Source organism: Agrilus planipennis, unplaced genomic scaffold, assembly GCF_000699045.2.
Source record: "Agrilus planipennis isolate EAB-ADULT unplaced genomic scaffold, Apla_2.0 scaffold5, whole genome shotgun sequence".
NCBI classification, from domain to species: domain Eukaryota; kingdom Metazoa; phylum Arthropoda; class Insecta; order Coleoptera; family Buprestidae; genus Agrilus; species Agrilus planipennis.
In genome coordinates, this window is record NW_020442468.1 from 3201231 (window position 1) to 3221377 (window position 20147).

General features: G+C 34.8%; 2 protein-coding genes across 2 annotated transcripts; both read right to left on the bottom strand.

Annotated features, from left to right (window-relative positions):
- Window positions 1–3394: 3394 nt before the first annotated feature.
- On the bottom strand, window positions 3395–11234 carry LOC108736573 (macoilin). The gene is made up of 7 exons (XM_018469042.1): window positions 11014–11234; window positions 8699–9102; window positions 8138–8575; window positions 7808–8073; window positions 7508–7747; window positions 7104–7413; window positions 3395–6498 (listed from the first exon to the last, which is right to left on the bottom strand). The coding sequence occupies exons 1-7, from the start codon at window positions 11091–11093 to the stop codon at window positions 6284–6286; spliced, it is 1953 nt and encodes a 650-aa protein (XP_018324544.1). The 5' UTR covers window positions 11094–11234; the 3' UTR covers window positions 3395–6283.
- Window positions 11235–11543: 309 nt separating this feature from the next.
- On the bottom strand, window positions 11544–13653 carry LOC112906688. Its single transcript, XM_025981310.1, has 3 exons — window positions 13526–13653; window positions 12636–12803; window positions 11544–12356 (listed from the first exon to the last, which is right to left on the bottom strand). Exons 1-3 carry the CDS (start codon window positions 13575–13577, stop codon window positions 11956–11958), a joined length of 621 nt encoding a protein of 206 aa, XP_025837095.1. The 5' UTR covers window positions 13578–13653; the 3' UTR covers window positions 11544–11955.
- Window positions 13654–20147: the final 6494 nt, after the last annotated feature.

A 20147-nucleotide genomic window follows, 5' to 3' on the forward strand; every position in this document is an offset into this window, starting at 1 on the left:
GATTTGAATTGACTTTCAAAAAATAGATTAGTCAACTTTTACAAAACACTTCATTTTATTACAATGTCACTGATTGTAACTATATATACTGTATGCAAAAATCCATGCTGACTAACAATTTTCTCAGTACATACACAGAAAAAAAAGTTTGATTTACATATTATACGTATTTATTGACTCATTGTTCAATAAAATTACCACCTATGAGCATTTTATCAAATCATCTAAGCACACGTTTGATTGCACACATTTAATGGCATATCTCGTAAATGTAGTGAAACGGTACAGGAATAGAGATATGGGTGCATTAAATTTTTTTTCTTATACACTACGTAAAGAGGTGTTTACCTATATATGTATGTAATATGATGCCTAGTAGCAAAAATACGTAAATATAGGCGAGTCTTCGAGAATGACTGTTATCAAGCATTATACTTTCAAAGATATGGTTTATCTGATTAGTGTCAACTGAGAAATTCCGTGAGCATACTGTTGGCTTTTGCGATATTATAGGCAATACGAAGACAATATTATTATTGTATAATATAAGGCATTAACATCAATTACTTTTTTAATTCAAGATCAATATTCGAAAATTTTGATTCGCGTTCTCAAGGAATCAGTCATAACTAAAATTTAATTTTCTTAGGAAATTTTATGCCTAGGTATATTCCTCATTCAATAGTTCATTAATAAACTGAGTTACTTTGATATTTAATCGTTCAGGATATATTTGAAATTAATCTTCAGATGCTGCTATAAAAGCTTTTCGATTCGAATTTGATCGGAACTTATTGCAATTCGAAAATAATTATGCAACTTGAATGAAAAGCTAGCTTACGATACTTGTAATAAGATAATTAATTTATTATGATAGGACTTTAGAGACCACACTATTTAGACTTTGGAGCCTCAAGTCTTCATTTCCTTTCTTAATGTAAATTATGATAGACTTCTAGGATTACCTTCTGAAGCGGATACTTAAATAACTTTTCTTATACCAAATTTTGAATTTTTCTCTAACCTGACCAGGAACTTGTTTCAAAAGCAAGTCAATCATATTTGTAATTTATTTATTTTTAAAATTCACCTTACGGTTTCGAAGGTTTTATCAAGGGAAGCAATAGAGCCAACGGTGCAGTGGCACAGGTCCAGATGAAGCAGTTGCAATACTTATTCCACCTTGAAATTCGAGTACCTATTCCACCAACTTTCCTTGCCGCACCTTTCAGTTATTATATTTAAAAGAGAGTCGTTTACAATTAATAACAACTAAAAAACAAATTTGTACTATAGAACTGCCGTCGGTCGTGCTACAATATGAACAACGTGTTCGTCAATGAATCCGTTTTATAGTATTAATATGGCTGGTGGCCAGAGTTTTGCTTGCGCCTGGCGAAAAAGATCGCGTTTGTTAGCCGACACAGGCCGCGCTAATAGCACCTACAAACAACGAACATTGCACAAAACTGACGGTGAAAGACCATGTCGCGATAATATTAAGTTGTTGAATATAATACATCTCCTCGCTCACTCTTCTACCGGAATTCCACGTCATTATTAATGCTGTGGGGGCCGCAACACGTGGGGATACCCATATACAATAAGTATTTAAAAAAAAAAACTACTTATTGTGACAATTTTCACCACAACTTTCGCAGAACCGATTGACCGCGGCCAAGAAATCATAATCATTAAAATATTACACCATCAGGATCCTCAAGTGGTCCCCAACTATTATTTTGGATGAATTCTGTCCAAAACGAAAATTCATTTTTATAAATACAGATTGGTATAACGAGAAGCAACAAAAGACATTCATTCACAATGAAACCTCAACAATAGATAAATTAATATAAAATAGAATATCATGAGTCTTTATTAAGTTTTTGAGGCCCCTAGTAAGTATTTACTAACAGGGAAATTCTTCCGAACACTCCAAACATTAAAATAGTCCCCAATTGTACCCAATAAGGAGAATCATTCGACCATTCCGAGCATATCGAAATAGAGAAACGAAGTTCTCTACCAGATCTAATGTTTTAACCCTTGCACTCCATGAACGGTACTTAAAATTGACCAATATACTAAATTCCCGTAGGTACTTAGTAACAAGGAGAATCATCAGACCACTCCAAGCATTAAAATAAACAACCAAGATTGATGTTTTGACTCTCTCTATGATTTAGAATTGATCATCCCTTAATGAAGTCCCAATAAGTACCTTACTACAAGGAGAATCCTCAGATCATCACAGTGATTAAAATAGAAGAGCAATATGTTCCTTCTTGACTAGGACTCAAGTTTTAACACTTCATGAATGCAAACAATTGATAAAAACCAATATTAAATTTGTAAAAATCACCATAACTACTTACTACCAGGCTACCAAGGAAAATCTTCAGACCACTCCAAGCATTAAAATAAATTAACATTGTTTCTCCTTAACCAGGATTAATGTTTTAACTCTCTATGATTTAAAATTGATCAACCCTTAATGAATTTCTAAAAGCCCCAATAAGTACCATACTATAAAGAGAATCCTCAGACCACTCAAGGCATTAAAATAAATGAACATTGCTTCTCCTTAACCAGGATTAATGTTTTAACTCTTTATGGTTTAGAATTGATCATCCCTTAATGAATTTGTAAAGATTCCAATAAGTACCTACCTAACAAGGAGAATCTTGAGATCATCACAGTCATTAAAATAGAAGAGCAATATGCTCCTCCTTAACTAGGTCTCAAGTTTTAACACTCCATAAGTAGTTACTACCAAGTTAAATCTTCAGATTACCCCAAGCACTAAAATAAATTAGCATTTTTCCTTCTTAATTAGGATTAAAGTTTTAACTCTATATGAATACAAATTAGAACTGATCAGCCCTTAATCGACTTGTAAATGTCTGAATAATTGCCTTTTAACAAGGAGCATTTCGGGGATACCTTAAGCTTTAAAATTAATGAACAATGTTTTTTTTTGTATTGTATTTTAGCTAATCATAAACTGTAATAACAATTATTGTTTTGGGTACTTACGTAAGGAACATAAACTCACTTGACACTTAAGCACCTTAACTTATTACGCCCTTAACAGATAAAGATCTGAAATCACTTAATTCTAAATGCGTCACAAATTATTTATTAGTATCTTATATTTCATTAAACTATTATTACGCACATAGCAACTGTAGCCATACGGGAAGTGTATGTGAAATTTCAAATTATACGTACCTAATAATTATTTATTTAATTTTATTTAATTAGCTGTTTTTATTTTTTTTTTTTCACAAATTAAAAGTAGACAATTTTTTTTATATCTATGTCTCCGTTTTGTGTCTTACTCTTGACACTAAGATCAAAACAACAGACAACGTATTAAATAAGACAACAGTTAGAATACTATATTTTTTATTATGTCTCGTTTTCCGTCAAAACTCGATTGGTTCATAACACATAGAGAGCAAAAACCTGACCTTACACACAACTTTTATTTCACACCCATCGCTTACCTATTTGGTTACAGGTACCAAAAATGGCACCGGAGACCACAAATCTCCCCCGTGATATTTTCCTCTCGAATTGTCTAACGTTAAGTATATTAGCGCGAGAATAAAATCAAAAATAAAACAGTAGGAACTAAAACAAAAAGGACAATATCAAGAAACGGGATCTCCGGAGATACAAATGGTACCTGTTCACATTATTCAATGTATTACAAAGCATCATTAAATTACCGCATTTAACTATAAAATTGGGCTTTCTTCTTTCACGTCGTCTTTTATTGCGGCCCATGGCCGAAAATTCAGAACAGGGGGTGGGGGGCACCATAGTATAAAAAATATCTTAACTTTTTTGGTGGAATCGAAATTAAATTACCAAATTTACATACACAAATGTCTGTGTATGTACGTTGAATAAAAAATGTATCACTATTACACGTAATTAGTAAAGATTAGGAAATTTGTTTACATTTACAATTAAATGCTTCAATTTCTTTTCTAAGTTCTACTATTCACCACATCAAAAACTTCTGTTGTGCGATAAAACCATTTTATACATATATTAAACACTTCGTGAAAGGCAATAAGTGATTATTTTTCTCGTTAGAAATTTCAGCATTTAACTGCAAATAAGACAAATCTGTTATAGCCGGGGACATGCAGGGGTAAAGCACCCCCTCACCTATAAGTCTTACATTGTTTGGTGCGAGCTACTATGATTAGGACTAATTTATTACCAATAGTTAGAAGTTGAACTAGTTTACATGTAAAAAAGACCTCTTTCCAACAAAATATTTTTTCATTGTTTTTATTATACGATTTTACACCTCTAAGGTTCCCCATTTCTGTAATCATAGTATATCTACCCAGGGTAGATTTGTTTTCTACAATTTTCCAATGATATACGAGCAAAAAATAGTTATAAAGGAAACACCTTACAAATATTTATAAAAACCTTCGGAACTTGCTGTTCAGTACCATACATATCAGTAGTAGTAACTTGCACAGAAAAATATAAGACTTATGGTTGAAGGGGCAGACCACCCAAACCTTTTATCAATTACAATCAGAGCTGGTTTGAAATACCAGTGACAAAAATAGCCATTCAATTTAGTTGCATGTTTTAGACGTCCTTGAAAAAGACTCACCACTAATGGCTGCTTAATTTTGAATAGAAAAGAAAAGTGAAAAGTAAAATAAAAGACTGTTTATATGTTTCAAAACTTATTTGTTAACACGTCCTTTCATTAAGTACAATGTACAGGTCACAAATGTAGTCCAAACAACGTTTATTCCAAATTGTAAATATTACAAAATAAAAGTGTTTCCTATAAATATTAAAAAAAAAAAAAAGAAACAAATCTCCGATTTCATGCAGCAAAAAGGAACGACACGATTAAAAATAATATACATTCTGTAAATGACCAGAAACCTCAGCACAATGTTTATAATAGGATTAATAATTGTCTGAAAATGCGAAAAATCAGAAAGTCATTGTTAAAAAAGATTATAAAATAAAACAAACTCGTGCATTTTAGGTTTCTTCTTCGTACACTGAAGTAGTTAAATTATTGTGAAGATCCTAAAGATATTTCTTCCTCTTCGTAAATGTGCAACTTAAAATTCTATTAAAGGTACTTTAAAGAGATCAAGTTTCAGCCATAGTGAGCCATAAAAGTAATGAAAAATAAACAGTATCATTAAACATCCTTTTTGTTTGCTTCTTTGTTTGTTTCCACAAAAAAAAAATTATAAACACCGAAGAAAATGAAATCAAATAAATATCACATACACGATAGTTATGATTGCGTCCTGAAATTAAACATTAATCAAAAACATTTTGTATTATTGACTGATGTTTTTCTACATACAAAAAAAGCGATTATTTTCTGTAATATCGAAAACAGTTTCAAACGTATTAATGGATTAATAATACTTTAAAGAAACAGTGGGAGAAAAAGAAGTTTTAACTTAACACGAAATGACGATAACAACCTATATGCTAAATCACAATTTAAGTCCTAAATTATTGTTATTAAAATAAAGCAAGAACGAGAAAAAAGAAAATCGCATGCTACGTCCTTGTGTCTAATATAAGTGAACCCCTTCCTGAATTTTCAAAATTCGAAATTTCCAAAAAAAAACATACCGAAATGAAATATTACGTCAGGTTTTTAAAATATATTTAATTCCGAAAAAATGAGGGAGAACAAGAGCAGGTAAAAAACTGAACAAAAACAACTTGCAGAAAAAACATCAGTTCTAACTTAAATAAATAGAAACCTTAAATCTGCAGAACTGCACAAAACACAACCCAGAACGCTGATCGATTCCAGTAACAACTAAAACAATAAAGGAAACTATTTCTTCTGTGATGCATTTTCGTTTTATTAAATTTCCTAGTTAAGTAGAACTAGAATTATCAATTAATTTTAATTAAGTACCGTTTAAAATTAACAATTCGTAAAAAGCTTTATTCAAGCAAATTCTTTTCTTGAATTGTTTATACGTAATTAAACACATTAATTTATGAATCCCAAAACGCAGTAGAATTTGTTTAATGCGAAAAAGGCAAATAACAATTATTAATAACTCGATCAGAATAATGGGTTTGTGTGTGTAAAAGTGTGCAGAGCTGACGGAAGGCAGCAGTCTTCAACGTAATAATAATAATAATTAATAGTAATAATAATGATGATGATAGTACGCCACGATCGCGCGGTTGTTTTACTCAACGACAAAGTATTCTTTTTCTTTCTGTTAATTTAATTACATCGAATTCAAGCTTCAGTAGATGTGACGAGGGACCCCTTAGGGGTGTAAGCGGTCGCGTTCGGATCGAGGGTCGACGGTGGGCTTTCGGCCAGCCGCACGCGGGACATGGTGCTCGATGGAGCGGGACCACCCCCGAAAGTGTCGTTTGGCATCACCGCCAACACTTGTGCTATCTTGCTCTTCAGCTCCTCAATCTCGCGCTCCTGGGCACGATTCGCGTCTGCAAAACCATCCCCACAGTCGTAGAAATTATTTGAGACAATAACAGCAAAGGGTACATGACAATAAACGACCAATCTTAAGCATTAACAAAATGGGCCATCACATAACTGTCATTAACAAAATATTATTCCATAAAAGGCAATATGGGCGTTCCATAACAAAAATGCACGGTAACAGCAAAAAAACGCCCACTTGAAACATAAGGGGGGGGTCAAAGTCTAACGAGGGGAAGGACGATAAGAAGTACATTAGGAGGTGAACGATTATTCCTCTAAGTATCCTACTTTAATAAACTGAGGATTGTTTCTTCTTTGACTAATAAGACAGTGAAACCACTGGTAGTTCAATAAGATTATAACATTCTTATAAAGAAGATAAAATTTCAATCAGTTGCTTTCTCTTGTTAAAATATTCTACGTTTTGGAGGTAATTTAACTAATTTAAACTTTACCCCCCTCCCATTTTCACATAAATGGTGCTCTTTTTAATACAAACAAATGAAGTAATTGAAAGGTCCTTGTCTAAAAGTCATGTACCCTACTGCGTCCCTAGTACAATACCTGTCTTTTAAAATGACAACAAAAAAATTAAAAGAGAACTCACTTTCCCTGAGCTCAAGCTGTCGCTTTGCCTCGCCCAGTGCGCTGAAAAGGTCAAGCTTGATACGCGTTTCGGCCGATAACGAGTTCTCCAAATGCGTATTCTTTTCTTGCATAGTCGAAAGCGCAGACATCAACAGCTCCGTGTCGGGTAACTGTTCCGCCAGTGACGCGTTCTCGCGTTCCAGCGTTGCCAAACGTTCTTCCGACCATCGTTGCGTCGCTCGACACTCCGACAGTTCCGCTTCCAAGTCGCGCCTGCGCGCCTTGCATGAATCCGTGCACTCACCGCGAGACGACTGTTGCGCCGCCACCTGGAAAAACAATTAAAACAGTGTCACAAACAACAAGTGCAAACAATATTAATTTACTCCAATTTTTCAAAATTATTACAGGGTAGTTTCTGACCTGTGCGGCTCTGGCTTCTTCTTGCTTTCTACTCTTCCGCTCCTGTGCAAGCTGAGCCTCGCTATTGGTTCTCAGTCTGCGTTCTTCTGCGAGCTTCCGCTCCAGATTACTGATCGTTTGTTTGTCGTTTTGTCGTGAACTGTTAGAGCTCTGAAGTCGACTTTGCAGGTCTTCTACCTCGCGTTGAAGCGCTGACAACTCGCCCTTAGAAACTTTTTCGTTTGTCGTCAAATGCGCCACCTGTTACCAAACAAATAAATAATTATTCGTATCGACAATGTAATAATAAAAAATGCTTACCTGAAGTCGCAGGTCCTGTTCGCTCTGCCTGCTCTGCTGCAGATCAAGACGGACCTTACGTAAGTCCGCCTCGACCCTCTGCAGGTATTCTGCTGCCTCTCGTTCCTTGTCTTGTTCCTTTTTCTCCCGACGCCGAGACTGTCGCGTCTCGGGTTCCGCAGGTGAGGTAGCAATGTCATCAGCGCCAGCTCCGACTGCTGCACCATTAGTGTGCACGTGATTGAGCTTTTGCTGCATCTGCTGCACGTGCTTTTCGACGTGCCTTTCTGCAACAAATCGCAACATTAGAAAACACAATTAAAACCAGGTTTACTATTTACTACTTATTACCTGTGTGTTTATGTTCATGATCGTTGTGCTCTTTGCTCTTGTCAAGTGATTTTCGATGGTGCGATTTCTGATTAGAGGTATGGTTTTGATGGACGCCCCCATTAGCCATCGCACCACCGTTGGGTATGTGCCCGTTCTTTTCATTCGACTGTCGACTACTGCTGCTATTTGTCGCGGTTGCTCGCATGTGATTCTGCGAAGTCGCCGGCACAACAGCGCTACTTTCTACCGCACATGACGTACCGGAACTCACGGCGTTACTCGTACTTCCGGAAATGGCTGTCGCCGCTGCAGCCACCGCAGAATCGATCGGCAACGCTTGCAGCAATAGCTGCTGATAAAACTCGTTCTCTTTGGCAACGTCGCGTTGCTTACGTTGCCTCATTCTATATCCTATGTACGACTTAAAACCGAATCCTAACGTCACCACCGGATAGCCTGTAATTAAACAGTCAATATAACAGTCGTCGAAACATATATAAAACTGTCATAATAAATGAACAACGAAATCCCCACCACTTATAAAAATGGACATTACTGATTACTGATTAAAACTCTTACCTATGCAATGAGCAGCAAAAGGTCTACAGAGATCCAAGTGTCCAGGCATGTGTTTGACGTCCCTTAGACGTACAGCTGCTTCTAGATAGATGAAAAGCAGCCAGAGCATTATGGTAGGAGTGCATATGCCCTTATCGGTGTGCCATACGTACTGCACCCAGACATAAGTGCTGGCTGCGAAAAAGAGCCAATGCACAGGTATGAAAAAGAAACAGAGCATGTCTGACGTAAGGGCTATGCAGACGAAGAACACACTAAACGCGAGACCTTGGTATCTGAATGAGTCGTAGACGGAACGCAGTAAGAGATAAAAGGGCCACAGAAACTCAAAACGGAATTCCAAGATGAAATCTGCCAGTATTACCAGAACCCATAGAATTAGAAATTTCAGGTACAGTAGTGTGCTGGAACGTAATAAGATTTTTAATAGGAATTATTATTATTATTATGGAGCTTTTTGCTATTTATACATATATCGTATACATTATATGTGTTCAGATTAACATAATTAGAAACATTTCAAAGAAAACAATATCAAAGGTTACAGGAAACCAATGTGTAATATCACAGTTTATTTTCTGTCATGATGACACCGAGATCTATGTGGGCAGTCGTGGATTCCACAACGGTTTTTCCCAAACAGTAATTGAGCCGAGGGCTTTTTCTCCCAAGGTGGAGGACTTTGCACTTAGACTCGTTCAACGGAATAAGCGACCAGTTTGCTATCAGGTGAAGATCTGCTTGGAGTTGGTCATGACACTACACCGGATCTATAAGAGACCAAGCCATTCCCCAGATCGCTGGTGTAAAGAATGAACAGTAAGTGGCCAAGGACAGATCCTTGTGGAACCCCATCACAAAGCGGTTTTGGAGAGATGAAATCGCCAATCCTAACTTGAAACATTCTCTCCAACAGGTAGTTATCCAATCGAGAAGTATGACCAGTGAGCAAAGTTTCATCAAGAGCCTGTTGGGATCCTTGCTAATGCAATGACATAGTATAGGTAAGATGACATTGATCTATCGAGGTCCAGAGCACTCGTACAGGTGTCCACAGATGTTCTTTCCCAGGATAAAGTCATGGATATTGCAGACAATGAGGCGGTTCATAACTTTGCCCACTGATTGGTCAATAGTTTAGTGAATCTAGCTTGTCCCCTTCCTTTAAGACTTGGAGTCACCACAGCATCATTCCAAGATGATGAGAGGAAGCCAGTGTTCAGGGATGCCTAGGGAAGGTCAATTGATCAACAGGATTGCAAGAATCTTATCAGGAGGGAGTCGGAATTCAGACTACTTAAAACTTGGGCAACATCTATATTTGAAAGGAGACATCTTTCAGGATAATCTCTCCAGCATTACAGCTGACGTCAGGAGCACCCAGTTCATCAACTGCATGTTCCATGGTGAAGTCTTTAAGCATCTCTGCTGCAAAGGCCTCCACCTGACAGCTAGGTCAGTTAGCAGTTCTGCTTGGTTTCTGATTGATTGTGAGAATACCTGTTTTAGACTGAGTCAGGTGCTCCATGGATGAGAACAGTTATTTGCCTCCCCGGGTGATGACTTCCTTCTCATAATCCTTTCTCCTTTGCCTCATCTAAGATATCAACGAATTTGATTATTCGATTACTCTATATGCGCTATAGTCACTTGGCTTATTTGTGGTTTTGTATTTTTTTCCAAGCTTTCACCTTCCTTCTAGCAATTTTCTTATTTGGTGGTAAATCCAAGGTTTATTCACATTAACTTTTAGTATGCGGTTCAGAGTGTGAGTTACTAGAAAACACCTTATGGTATGATGCAAAATTTCCATTTCTCTTAGACACCGTAGGTGCGAGGCTGCAACTATTCAAATGATAATTATCATCTATTATTTGGAACACAACCACCACCGAAGAACACTACAGGTCTAGTTTTCTCACTAATTAATAAAAGAGGGACAGTTTCCCTAATGTCGTAAGATTTATTAGTGTATTTAAACCTTCTTATTAGAAGTACTCGCTGTTTAACGTTCTCAATTTGTTTAAAAGCTAATTTTTAAATTTTAAGTAATTGTTTTGACAGATAACTAACCTACTAAATGACAATAATAGTCCTTTGACTGATGGACTGTTTTACGTATTATAAAGTTCTTTTAGTGCACAGAATTAGCAGGTTTTCTATTATAATAATTGTACTTCAAATAGATCAAGTTCTTTTTTATTATTTCTCAAAATCCAGCCATTTTGTGGGACATATGGGATAAACTTGTTTAGAATGTGACAGTTTCCTTGTGTTAAACATAAACATAATTACCGTCTATTGAGCAAACGTACCTTCCGTAAAATCCTTCTGTTATTTTATTCCGTTTTAAAGGTCTTCGCATTTTGCCAATTTCAGCATTTCGTCTCTTCATAATTTACACACAAACAATTTGATAAACAATCTATTTCAGTCACACCGCGTACGCGCTCACAAATAAGCGCGGTTCTCTCATGGATTTTGTTGCACAAACCAGCACAAACCTAGCTTTTTGCGGTAAAACGTCTTTGTTGTCAGTCAGTCTGTCTGTCATTTAATCTATGGTCACTAGTATCTCCATCCGTATAACTGTAGATGGCGCTAGTGGTGAAATGTTACCCGCTTCTTTTAATACGAATTGGTACAGGCTTAAATATTTACCCCCATGGTAATCGTAATAGATAAATTTTTATCCAGTAATAAGTAGTTTAATCGAAACTTTTCATTTATTGAGATTTCATAGTCTTTTAGTACCCTAGTTGAACAATTTTGTGGTTTTACAAGAGCCTTTTTTAAATTTCCTGTTTATTTTGGCAAATCAATATTCTTGATTAAAAAGGACCTATTATTAAATTTTTCTGTATTTTACTGCTTTACCATTATTTATAATCATATCAAAACAAGTTTTTGCTTATAAATATTGTGTACAAATAAATAACAAATAGTTTTACATTAAGTAGATTAAATGGTAACATTTCTTCTCCTAATAAACCCCGGAAATATAAAGGCACTTTTAATAAATAATAAATATAATTTATATCTATTTTGTACATCATTTCCGTTAATTACAAGAACAGTAAAAACTAACAGCAAAATGTTGGTTTTGATAAATAAATATATGTGTGTGCCAGTGTGTCCTTACGGTGCCTTGTGTGTTCTAACAATTACTCTGTCATAAATTCTAATTGCACACCTTCTGGAATTTACATTCCACAGTCACAAATTTACAAAAAAAATAAATTAAACTACTTATCTATTTAAACTAAACTTTGTACCAGACACGTAAATAGCAGAACAAAGATGGACACTGCAATCCCAGACACACCACCATCCGCTGGTGGTGCAGTTGGAGCCTGAGTTGGAGCTTGGGTTGGGGGGTTAGTTGGATCGACGGTGATAGGGTCACCCGTGGAAGGTGCATCAGTTATTGATTCAGCGGTTGTTGTTGAGTCATCTCCAGAACCTTCTGTTTCATACGGTAAAAGTAACTCATCATCCCTTTTCGTTAGCTGAGATGCAGATCTTTGAACTCCATCTTCGGAATAGAATTCACAGTTTGTCATTACAACTGAAGAAGGCAAGGAATTCGAAATCGATTCACACAGATTGTTGTCCGGTATTAGAATACACTGCTTTACGAAATACTGCATTTCCGGTTCTGCAAAATAATAAAATACACTTAACAACAAAGTGAGGATAAATGAAACATCTTTTGCTCAGGAATAACTAATTATAAAAGTTATAATTTATTGGTGACACGTTCTATTTCCCTGACAATTTTTAATAGTTACGAGGATTACACTGTCCACATGTTTATATCTATGAGTATAGTAAAATGTGGCTGAATGAAAGATATTCGACTCCAAGGTAGTCAACCGTAAAATGAGAATAATGATGAATTAGCACATGCAGTAAGAGGAGAAGAAGAATGACTTACCAATTTCGTATTCCAGGGAAATGCATCCCAGTTTCTCGGTACCTTTATTTACTGATTTGCTTTCGTATCCAAATGGCAAAGGTTTCACTTCTCGGCTACATTTATTAAAGACTGTTTGAGGATCTGAGCACTCCGCTCCTCTACAAGATGGGCATTCAAGTGACAATACTAAAAAGAAAGAAATAAATATAATACGTGTAATATTATCTCCTTAAATTAAATGGTAATATTTTAATTATTGATCAACAAGTGACGCTTATAAAACATTACGTTTGTTTCGTCAACAACGATCGATGTAATAAAAATTGATAAAAATCAAAATTAATGAAACGTTTAGAGCGAAGCCAAACCATATGTTATCAACACTCTTTCGTATATTTATTCATCGATAAACATATACTGAGTGGTCTCACAAAACATTCAACTACATAGCACGAATATATTGAGTTCTTTTTCTTTTTACAATTCTTTAATAGTAATTTAAATTATACTCATTATTGTTAAATCTAACAGGCATTTAATCAACAATTTCTAATTATGAAATAGACATTTTGGAGATTGCTTCTTCGATAAATTATATCGATTAATGGAATAGTAATACTACAATTATTACTTAAATCGGTAAATGTTAATTTTTGTAGATATCCCAAGTGATTTTAAGTACCTACTTAGATATAGTTAAATACTCTGATATAAAATCAAAATTGATCTAAATAAATCTATACAAACACAGAAGAAAAATTGACTGCGATTGTTTTCATTTTTTTTTGTGATATTAATGTCGTTCTCTCATGGGGCCATTTTGGGATTTCAACTTGTTGAATTGCAAAATTTCTTAAAACTACGTAACCCAAAAATTGTTTTGTTAAAAGGAAAAGAAATACTCTTACCATTAGCATAAAACGATGCAATTACTAAAATAATAACTACTTTCATGTTCATTTTTTTTGATGTTGTAAATTGTTCTGCTACATATGACTTTATCAGCGTCAGTCGGAAAACTAAAGAGATCGATAAAGTGAAATCTCTTTTTAAATGATAGATTATGGAAAGCGATAATAATGTATCCGTTTTTCTATAATGAGATGATTCATAGGCACTTAAAAAGCCTTAATCCTTAGGTAGCGTTTTTTTTTTGTTATTCCCCTCTACTAACAATCGCATTTGTTTCATAACAAAATCGTTATATTTATGTAGTAACAAGTGTAGCAGTACCATTTTAGTTATTTTTAATCCTTTTGTTTTCGTTTTATTCTCGCCGGACTGCGTGTTTCTTTAAGGGTACTTTATGATTTATGAAGTAAATTATATAAAGGTTTGAGTCAAGGCAATAATTTCTCATCGATTTCGATTCGATCAATAAATTAATTAAAAATAGCTTGATACAATTTTGCATCATGTGAAGGCCTTCTGATACTGGTAGACTTTATTAAAAATTGAAATCTATGCTTAGGACTTCTAAAGCTGTTTGCTTGTTAAATATAATAAAAAAAATCAAATTATTGAGTTCTATAAAACTGAACTAGATACAGGGACTTCACTGCGGATGGACCAAGACCTGTGCCCCTTCACTGAAAGTTCTGGTCCATATGCTGACCCTGAGTATTAAGTTAACCCAATCATCGTCATGATCATAATAGCATCAGCCTGAAGGCTAATTGGACTCGTTGGAGCAACCAACATCTCTTGTAACCGTTTACAAACAGTACCGAATCTACTCCAAGTCTATCTTTGTCCCTCTTAACTCCTTTTCTTGCTTCTAATAGCCCTTCGTGACTGAGAGGTTGTCCCACTAACCTATCTCGTCTGTTTCTTATTAACTTCCGTATTGCCCACAGTTCTACTCATTCTAAAACCTCCTATAGCCCCTTGAGCCATGCTCCAAACGTACCTAGATATATCTTTAATAATCTTTAACAAATTAACCATAATTATAACCCAAGACACTTTGCTCAATTCGAAAATGTGGGGCATTTTTATTTAGTGAATCAAAACTTTTGCTATTTCCAATTTTTTCCTCCTAGTGGAGAGATAGCAAAAAATAGGATCTGATGCGATTTTTATTTTACCTGCCTAGATGCAGGATACTGAAGGTGCCTTGGGTTATACGAAACTTAAAGTCGTTCATTGTCCACAAAAACATCCTGATTGCATGCTTCGACTTACCCCTGCTGGGAACGTTGGCAATAACCTGAAAAGATCCGAAATTGGAATAGGACAGTATGTTTTCTTCTTGATTTTGAACTTGGAGTTTTGATTTACTTGTTCCCATAGGTTTTTAAAAGTCCTTAAGTGGTATTTTGGATTTTAGTCTTTAGTGTTTTATTTAATACAGATACAAAAACTCCATTTGATTTTCTTGTACAATGTTATAGTTATACTTACCACAAAATTCCTAATTAATCAGTTAATATTGATATTTTCAATACAATCAAATAATATTTAGTTTTCCTTTAACAACAATAGCAATGAACAAAAATAAATTTAAAGGATTATCTAATTTGCAAAAATTAAGGTGGGTACTTTTATAAATAAAATTTTCCAGAACATCTGACAAGATACTGGAATAAGTCTTGCAGTTTAAATTATAATGTACAAAAAGTTGTTCAGTATTTTTTTTTTATTTATCATAAATGTAAATATGTACATACAATAATTGTCTTATCTTTTTATGCAATTGCAGATTCCTTTCTGTTTAAATTTAATTAATTTGCACGTCTTAGCCGATTAGATTGTTCAGAAAGTGCTTACATTTCGTCAACATTTCGTCAAATACTCCTTGAGACATCGGCTTTTTTCAAGGTAATCACAAACGTTTTTTATCGGGAATCTCAAAAACTGCTTTTTATATTATTTACTTCATTGACTATTGCCAGCTTCTCAAAACTTTTCAAACCAACTTTTCGAAAACCACAATTAAAATAAAATATTAGCCAAAAGTTCTCGATCCACAAGTAATCTTGATACGTTTTAGTGCAACTTCAAATCATCTCCCTACTTTTAGTCACCTAAACTTCTAGACAATGCATCAGTAAACTTTTTCGGTGTTTCTGAGTTCTGTGCACATGTACCTTTCATTTGATACCATTCAACCATCTATCTATAATATATATTTAGCTATATATAAATGGACAAGTTGACTGAGTCATACGTCAAGGCATAGCCCAAACCTTTGGATCTAGGGATTTGACATTTTGCACTAACATTCCTTATGCAAGGTATAGGAGAGCATTAAAAAAGGATTTTTTAACATTTAACCCCTGAAAATGTGAAAAGGGGGTTCAAGGTCTGATGTTTCAACACAGCTCAAACTGCCGAGCCAAAACGATTGAAATTTTTCCCAAAGGTTCCTCGTACAACAATATCGTCCACCATGAAATAAGTAGTTTGCAAAATACCACTCCTAACTAGGTAAACCAGGAGTTAAAAAGATCAAGGGTTAAGTGCTACACACGAAGGGCAACCATTAGGGACTATGGTGGGAATGGTTTCAAGTGCTATGACAAAGGTACCGTTCAAATTTAGACGGATCGCGGCTACTGCTAGCGTAATATATGTTGAAGATGCGTAGTTTTGAGTTTACCTATACTATTCCTTTGATGTTACATGAAGATTAGAGGTTCGACATCTGCCCATCAAATTAATGACGAAAAATTATTGTCGCTCCTCAATACCCGAAAGGGTGTGCCTATTAAGATTCATTTCATTAAGAAAGTTTGAGCACAGACTTTCATCATCTGTCACTAATTTTGGTCCAAATTACTTAATTTCAAATTTCTCTTCTATACTGCTCAATATCTACTGCACCTGTTCCTGTTTTCGTAATATTAAAGGTACTGATATCTATAAAAAAGTGAAATGTGCAGTTGTTATTGACGTAATCGAAAACGAAAAGCACAATAAATTAATATTTATTTCAACTTAAAAATAGTCTTAAACAAATACAACACGCCCTACTTAATAGCCGATAATTCAGTACCTACTTACATGTTTTCCGATTAAAAATTACATGATTATTTCACAATGATAAGGCAGGGGAAGTACCCTAACTTATTTTACGAAAATATGGACAAACGGGCGGAAAAAAGACTCTTTGAACCAACAAAAGATTAGCAGCGTTTCATCAGAAGTTCAGGGACTTCAGTAAGTAAATTGGTAAATGGTAAAAATCTCATTAATGGTGAAATTTGATGTGGTATCTTGTAAAAGAATTTCAAAACCGATTTAAAACGTTATGACATGATCGTACGTCAAGTGTTTCCTGTAGAACACTTTTCTAAGAAATCAAAGATATACGTCGTGCAGTTGAATACTTCTGGCGCCATTTTAACGTACGTGACTTCATGCACAAGCAATAAAAGCAATAAAAAAAACGTTATTTATACGGGGTTTGTATCAAAAATTACGCAACTTTGTACCTACAGCTTTAGCAGACATCACGTTCCATATTTTATTAGACTTATCTTTGATTGATTAGATGCACAGCAGAGGGTTGAAAAGTGTCTATGAAGATGAGATAATTTACCATAGTAACACATGGAAAGAGTATGGAAACTTCTGGAAACTTTTATATGGTTTAGCTTCAAACCCGCTTCATACAGAAGACTAATACATATAGAATAAATGGGTGATCTTATCATACATTCCCGAACAGTCATAAATACTTGTGTGCTATCCAGGGTACAGTAGGGAACTGAAGGGGTGCGGATGGGATAGCCCATGCAGAGCGTGTGGTCCCGGAGAACCTCCAAATTTCCAGAAACCCTTTTTAATAAATCCCCAACCAACGCCAAAACGTATTCCGTAACATAAGAAGTAACTGAGGCTTTGAAATTGAAGGCCCATATAAAATTTAAACGTGTAAGGTAGACACCTGGGTAGGTAGATACTTATCTATTATCAGGTTGTGGCATTAATTATCAATAGGTGTGTTCAGCAAAGAATTTACGTATAAAACATTGCATGAAATATAAACTGGATAATGATAACCAGTTGTCTGCTGGACACGAGGAAGAAAAAGAGCAAAAAGATCAATGCCAGATGATCTAGATTATAATGCTGAGAATATCAACTCAAAAAGGATTTCGTCGATAAAGGAATTGTCGTGACGATACGCGTCCACGAAATAAATCAACAAAACCTTCAAAATTGTTGAAAGAAATTTATACTTGAAGACGTTCTAGATCTGGTAGAAATTTATAATGAGTTTGATAAGAAACCGGTGCTTCAAATAATAAAAAGATATCGTTTGTCAACTGTAGGTTGTTGTCGCTACAGGGGCAGCTCAAGAAACCTTTCAACTTACAATGAAATGGACCTTCTGAATCATTGACTTGTGTATTTCCAATAGTTCTTTGGATAATTTCAAGAATATGTCCTGGATTGGACCCAAAAACATATAGTAAACCCATAATAAATAGGCGATTTCGTAATCAATTAGCCCATTGGATTTTATTTTAAATGATTACTAAATGGAAGAACAGAGGACTCTATGGAAGTCAATAAAAAATAGACGAGATAGTTTGGTAGGACACCTTCTCAGGCATGAAGGTCTAGTCAGAGACATATTAGAGGCAGAAACAGGAGTTAGGAGGGGTAGAGGTAGACCTAGATTAGATTACTCTTCGCAAATAGTTAAGGATCTGGGCTGTTCTAGTTTTAGGGAAATGCGAAGTTTAGCTCAGGATAGGAAAGAGTGAAGGGCCGTGTCCAACCAGTCTTAGGACTGATGACCTTATGATGATGATTACTAAATTGATCGAAAAACTCTGTTGTTATAATCATTGTGATCTCGCCTTGATCTTCAGGTTTGGAAAGCGATGTGCTCAGTCATTAGACGAGAGTTTCAGTCTTCGGTTCTTTAGGGTTCCATTGTTTACACTCGATTAATTATCAATTACACATTAAAGAAAGCATTGCTTTGATCGATTAAATATCATTTAATGTGAGATATGATAGAAAACCCATGAGTTAGGTATATGATATTGAAATTGTATGTGAGAAGTATGTAGCTATTTTTAAAGGTACAGTAGAACCTTGATAACTTAAACCTCGATAACTTAATAACCTTTATAAACTCATAAAATGTTGTGTTTCCTTCCCCTCAAAGTCCAAAACCCCAATTACTTAAAATAAAAACCCTCTATACCTTAAACGAATAATTTGGGCATCGCACCTCAGTAAACAATGAAAAGTGGTTTGAATCGGGAGAAAGTCTTCTATGTAAAAGATGAACAATTGCTGAATTTCCTAATTTAGAAAATGCTTGTTTATATGGTTTAGACAGTGTAGAATAGCTTAAACTTAAACCCTTAGTAAGTAAAAGCCTTAATAACTCAAATTATTTTACGTTTCCCTTGGTTTTTATCTTATCGAGGTTCTACTGCATTGATTTTTTCGAAAATGGTAGGCATTTGAAGTGAAAAATTTAGTACAAATCTGCTCATAAAATGTAAGGTTTTTAATTGATCGAAATTTAACTAGAAAGATCGCATCATAATTGGGAGTCAATTGGATAAAAGTTGTTTTGAGAAAGACATTTTTGAGCAGCTATATATACTGGCAATGGTCGATAAATCATTGTTTAAGCCAATGAGATCGGTTTTAAAATTTATAATATTAAGGTTGCAATTTTGAAAAAGAAAAGTAAAATGACACTTTTGATTTCCATCTTTTCTTTTTATTTATTTTATTATTACACAGTTGAGTACAATGTATAAATGTTTAATTGCATATCGTTTTGTAGGTAGGTATAGAAAAGCTTTACAAAAGATGTATTTGTTACATTTACATTATTTATATGTAGGTATTGTATGATGCACTGCCGTCAAAAATTCGAAAATTTCATAAAATTTATTGTGTGCAGTTACGTACGTCATTGAGAATATCGTCATTGGATACGACATACTGACATATATGCATGTGTTGCAGTTCAAGCTTCTTATCAATAATAACAATAACGTTCTTCCTTTTTTATCGTCATTTCGAACAAAGCGTTACAATTCCATATCATAATAAATAGTATTAATTATGTAACTGTAATTTACAATTTTTCAAAAAAATTCAGGCACATGGATAAATAGTGTTTTTGTTTTAATTACTCTTATATTAATTCTTATGTCAATAGCAAAATGCGTTCATTTAATTAGTTAATAAAAATTTGTAATTGTTAAAAATGAGACCAGAGCGACTAGCGTAAGCCATTTTAGGGGTAAATTAGTCGGGGCTAAATTACAGTCGTCTGTATTACATGTAGAACAGTGTGTTATCGTTTTACCCCCTACCGTTTCGATTTTGTTACAAAATTTCGGATTTTCGGTGATGGAAACTTGGCATCCCCTTAGAACGACTTCTTCACCGTTCTCGATTTCTGTGGGAAGAGAAACAAAACACATAATAAAATAATCCGAAGTGGTCTGTATTCTGTCGAAACTGCCAGACGCGGATCGCGATTTCGATCTTTTTGGATCTCATCAGCGCGTCGCAGGCAGCTCCGACAGAACACAGACCAAC

What these genes read in the sequence shown, in the direction of transcription:
- LOC108736573 (XM_018469042.1), bottom strand. Translation starts at nt 11,093, where the DNA reads ATGAAGAGACGAAATGCTGAAATTGGCAAAATGCGAAGACCTTTAAAA. An exon ending in AACAGGACCTGCGACTTCAG is followed by an intron (nt 7,748 to 7,807) that starts GTAAGCATTTTT and finishes GTTTGGTAACAG; the next exon opens with GTGGCGCATTTGACGACAAA. An exon ending in AAGAAGCCAGAGCCGCACAG is followed by an intron (nt 7,414 to 7,507) that starts GTCAGAAACTAC and finishes TTGTTTTTCCAG; the next exon opens with GTGGCGGCGCAACAGTCGTC.
- LOC112906688 (XM_025981310.1), bottom strand. Translation starts at nt 13,577, where the DNA reads ATGAACATGAAAGTAGTTATTATTTTAGTAATTGCATCGTTTTATGCT. An exon ending in TGCATCGTTTTATGCTAATG is followed by an intron (nt 12,804 to 13,525) that starts GTAAGAGTATTT and finishes CTTTCTTTTTAG; the next exon opens with TATTGTCACTTGAATGCCCA. An exon ending in TTCCCTGGAATACGAAATTG is followed by an intron (nt 12,357 to 12,635) that starts GTAAGTCATTCT and finishes ATTATTTTGCAG; the next exon opens with AACCGGAAATGCAGTATTTC.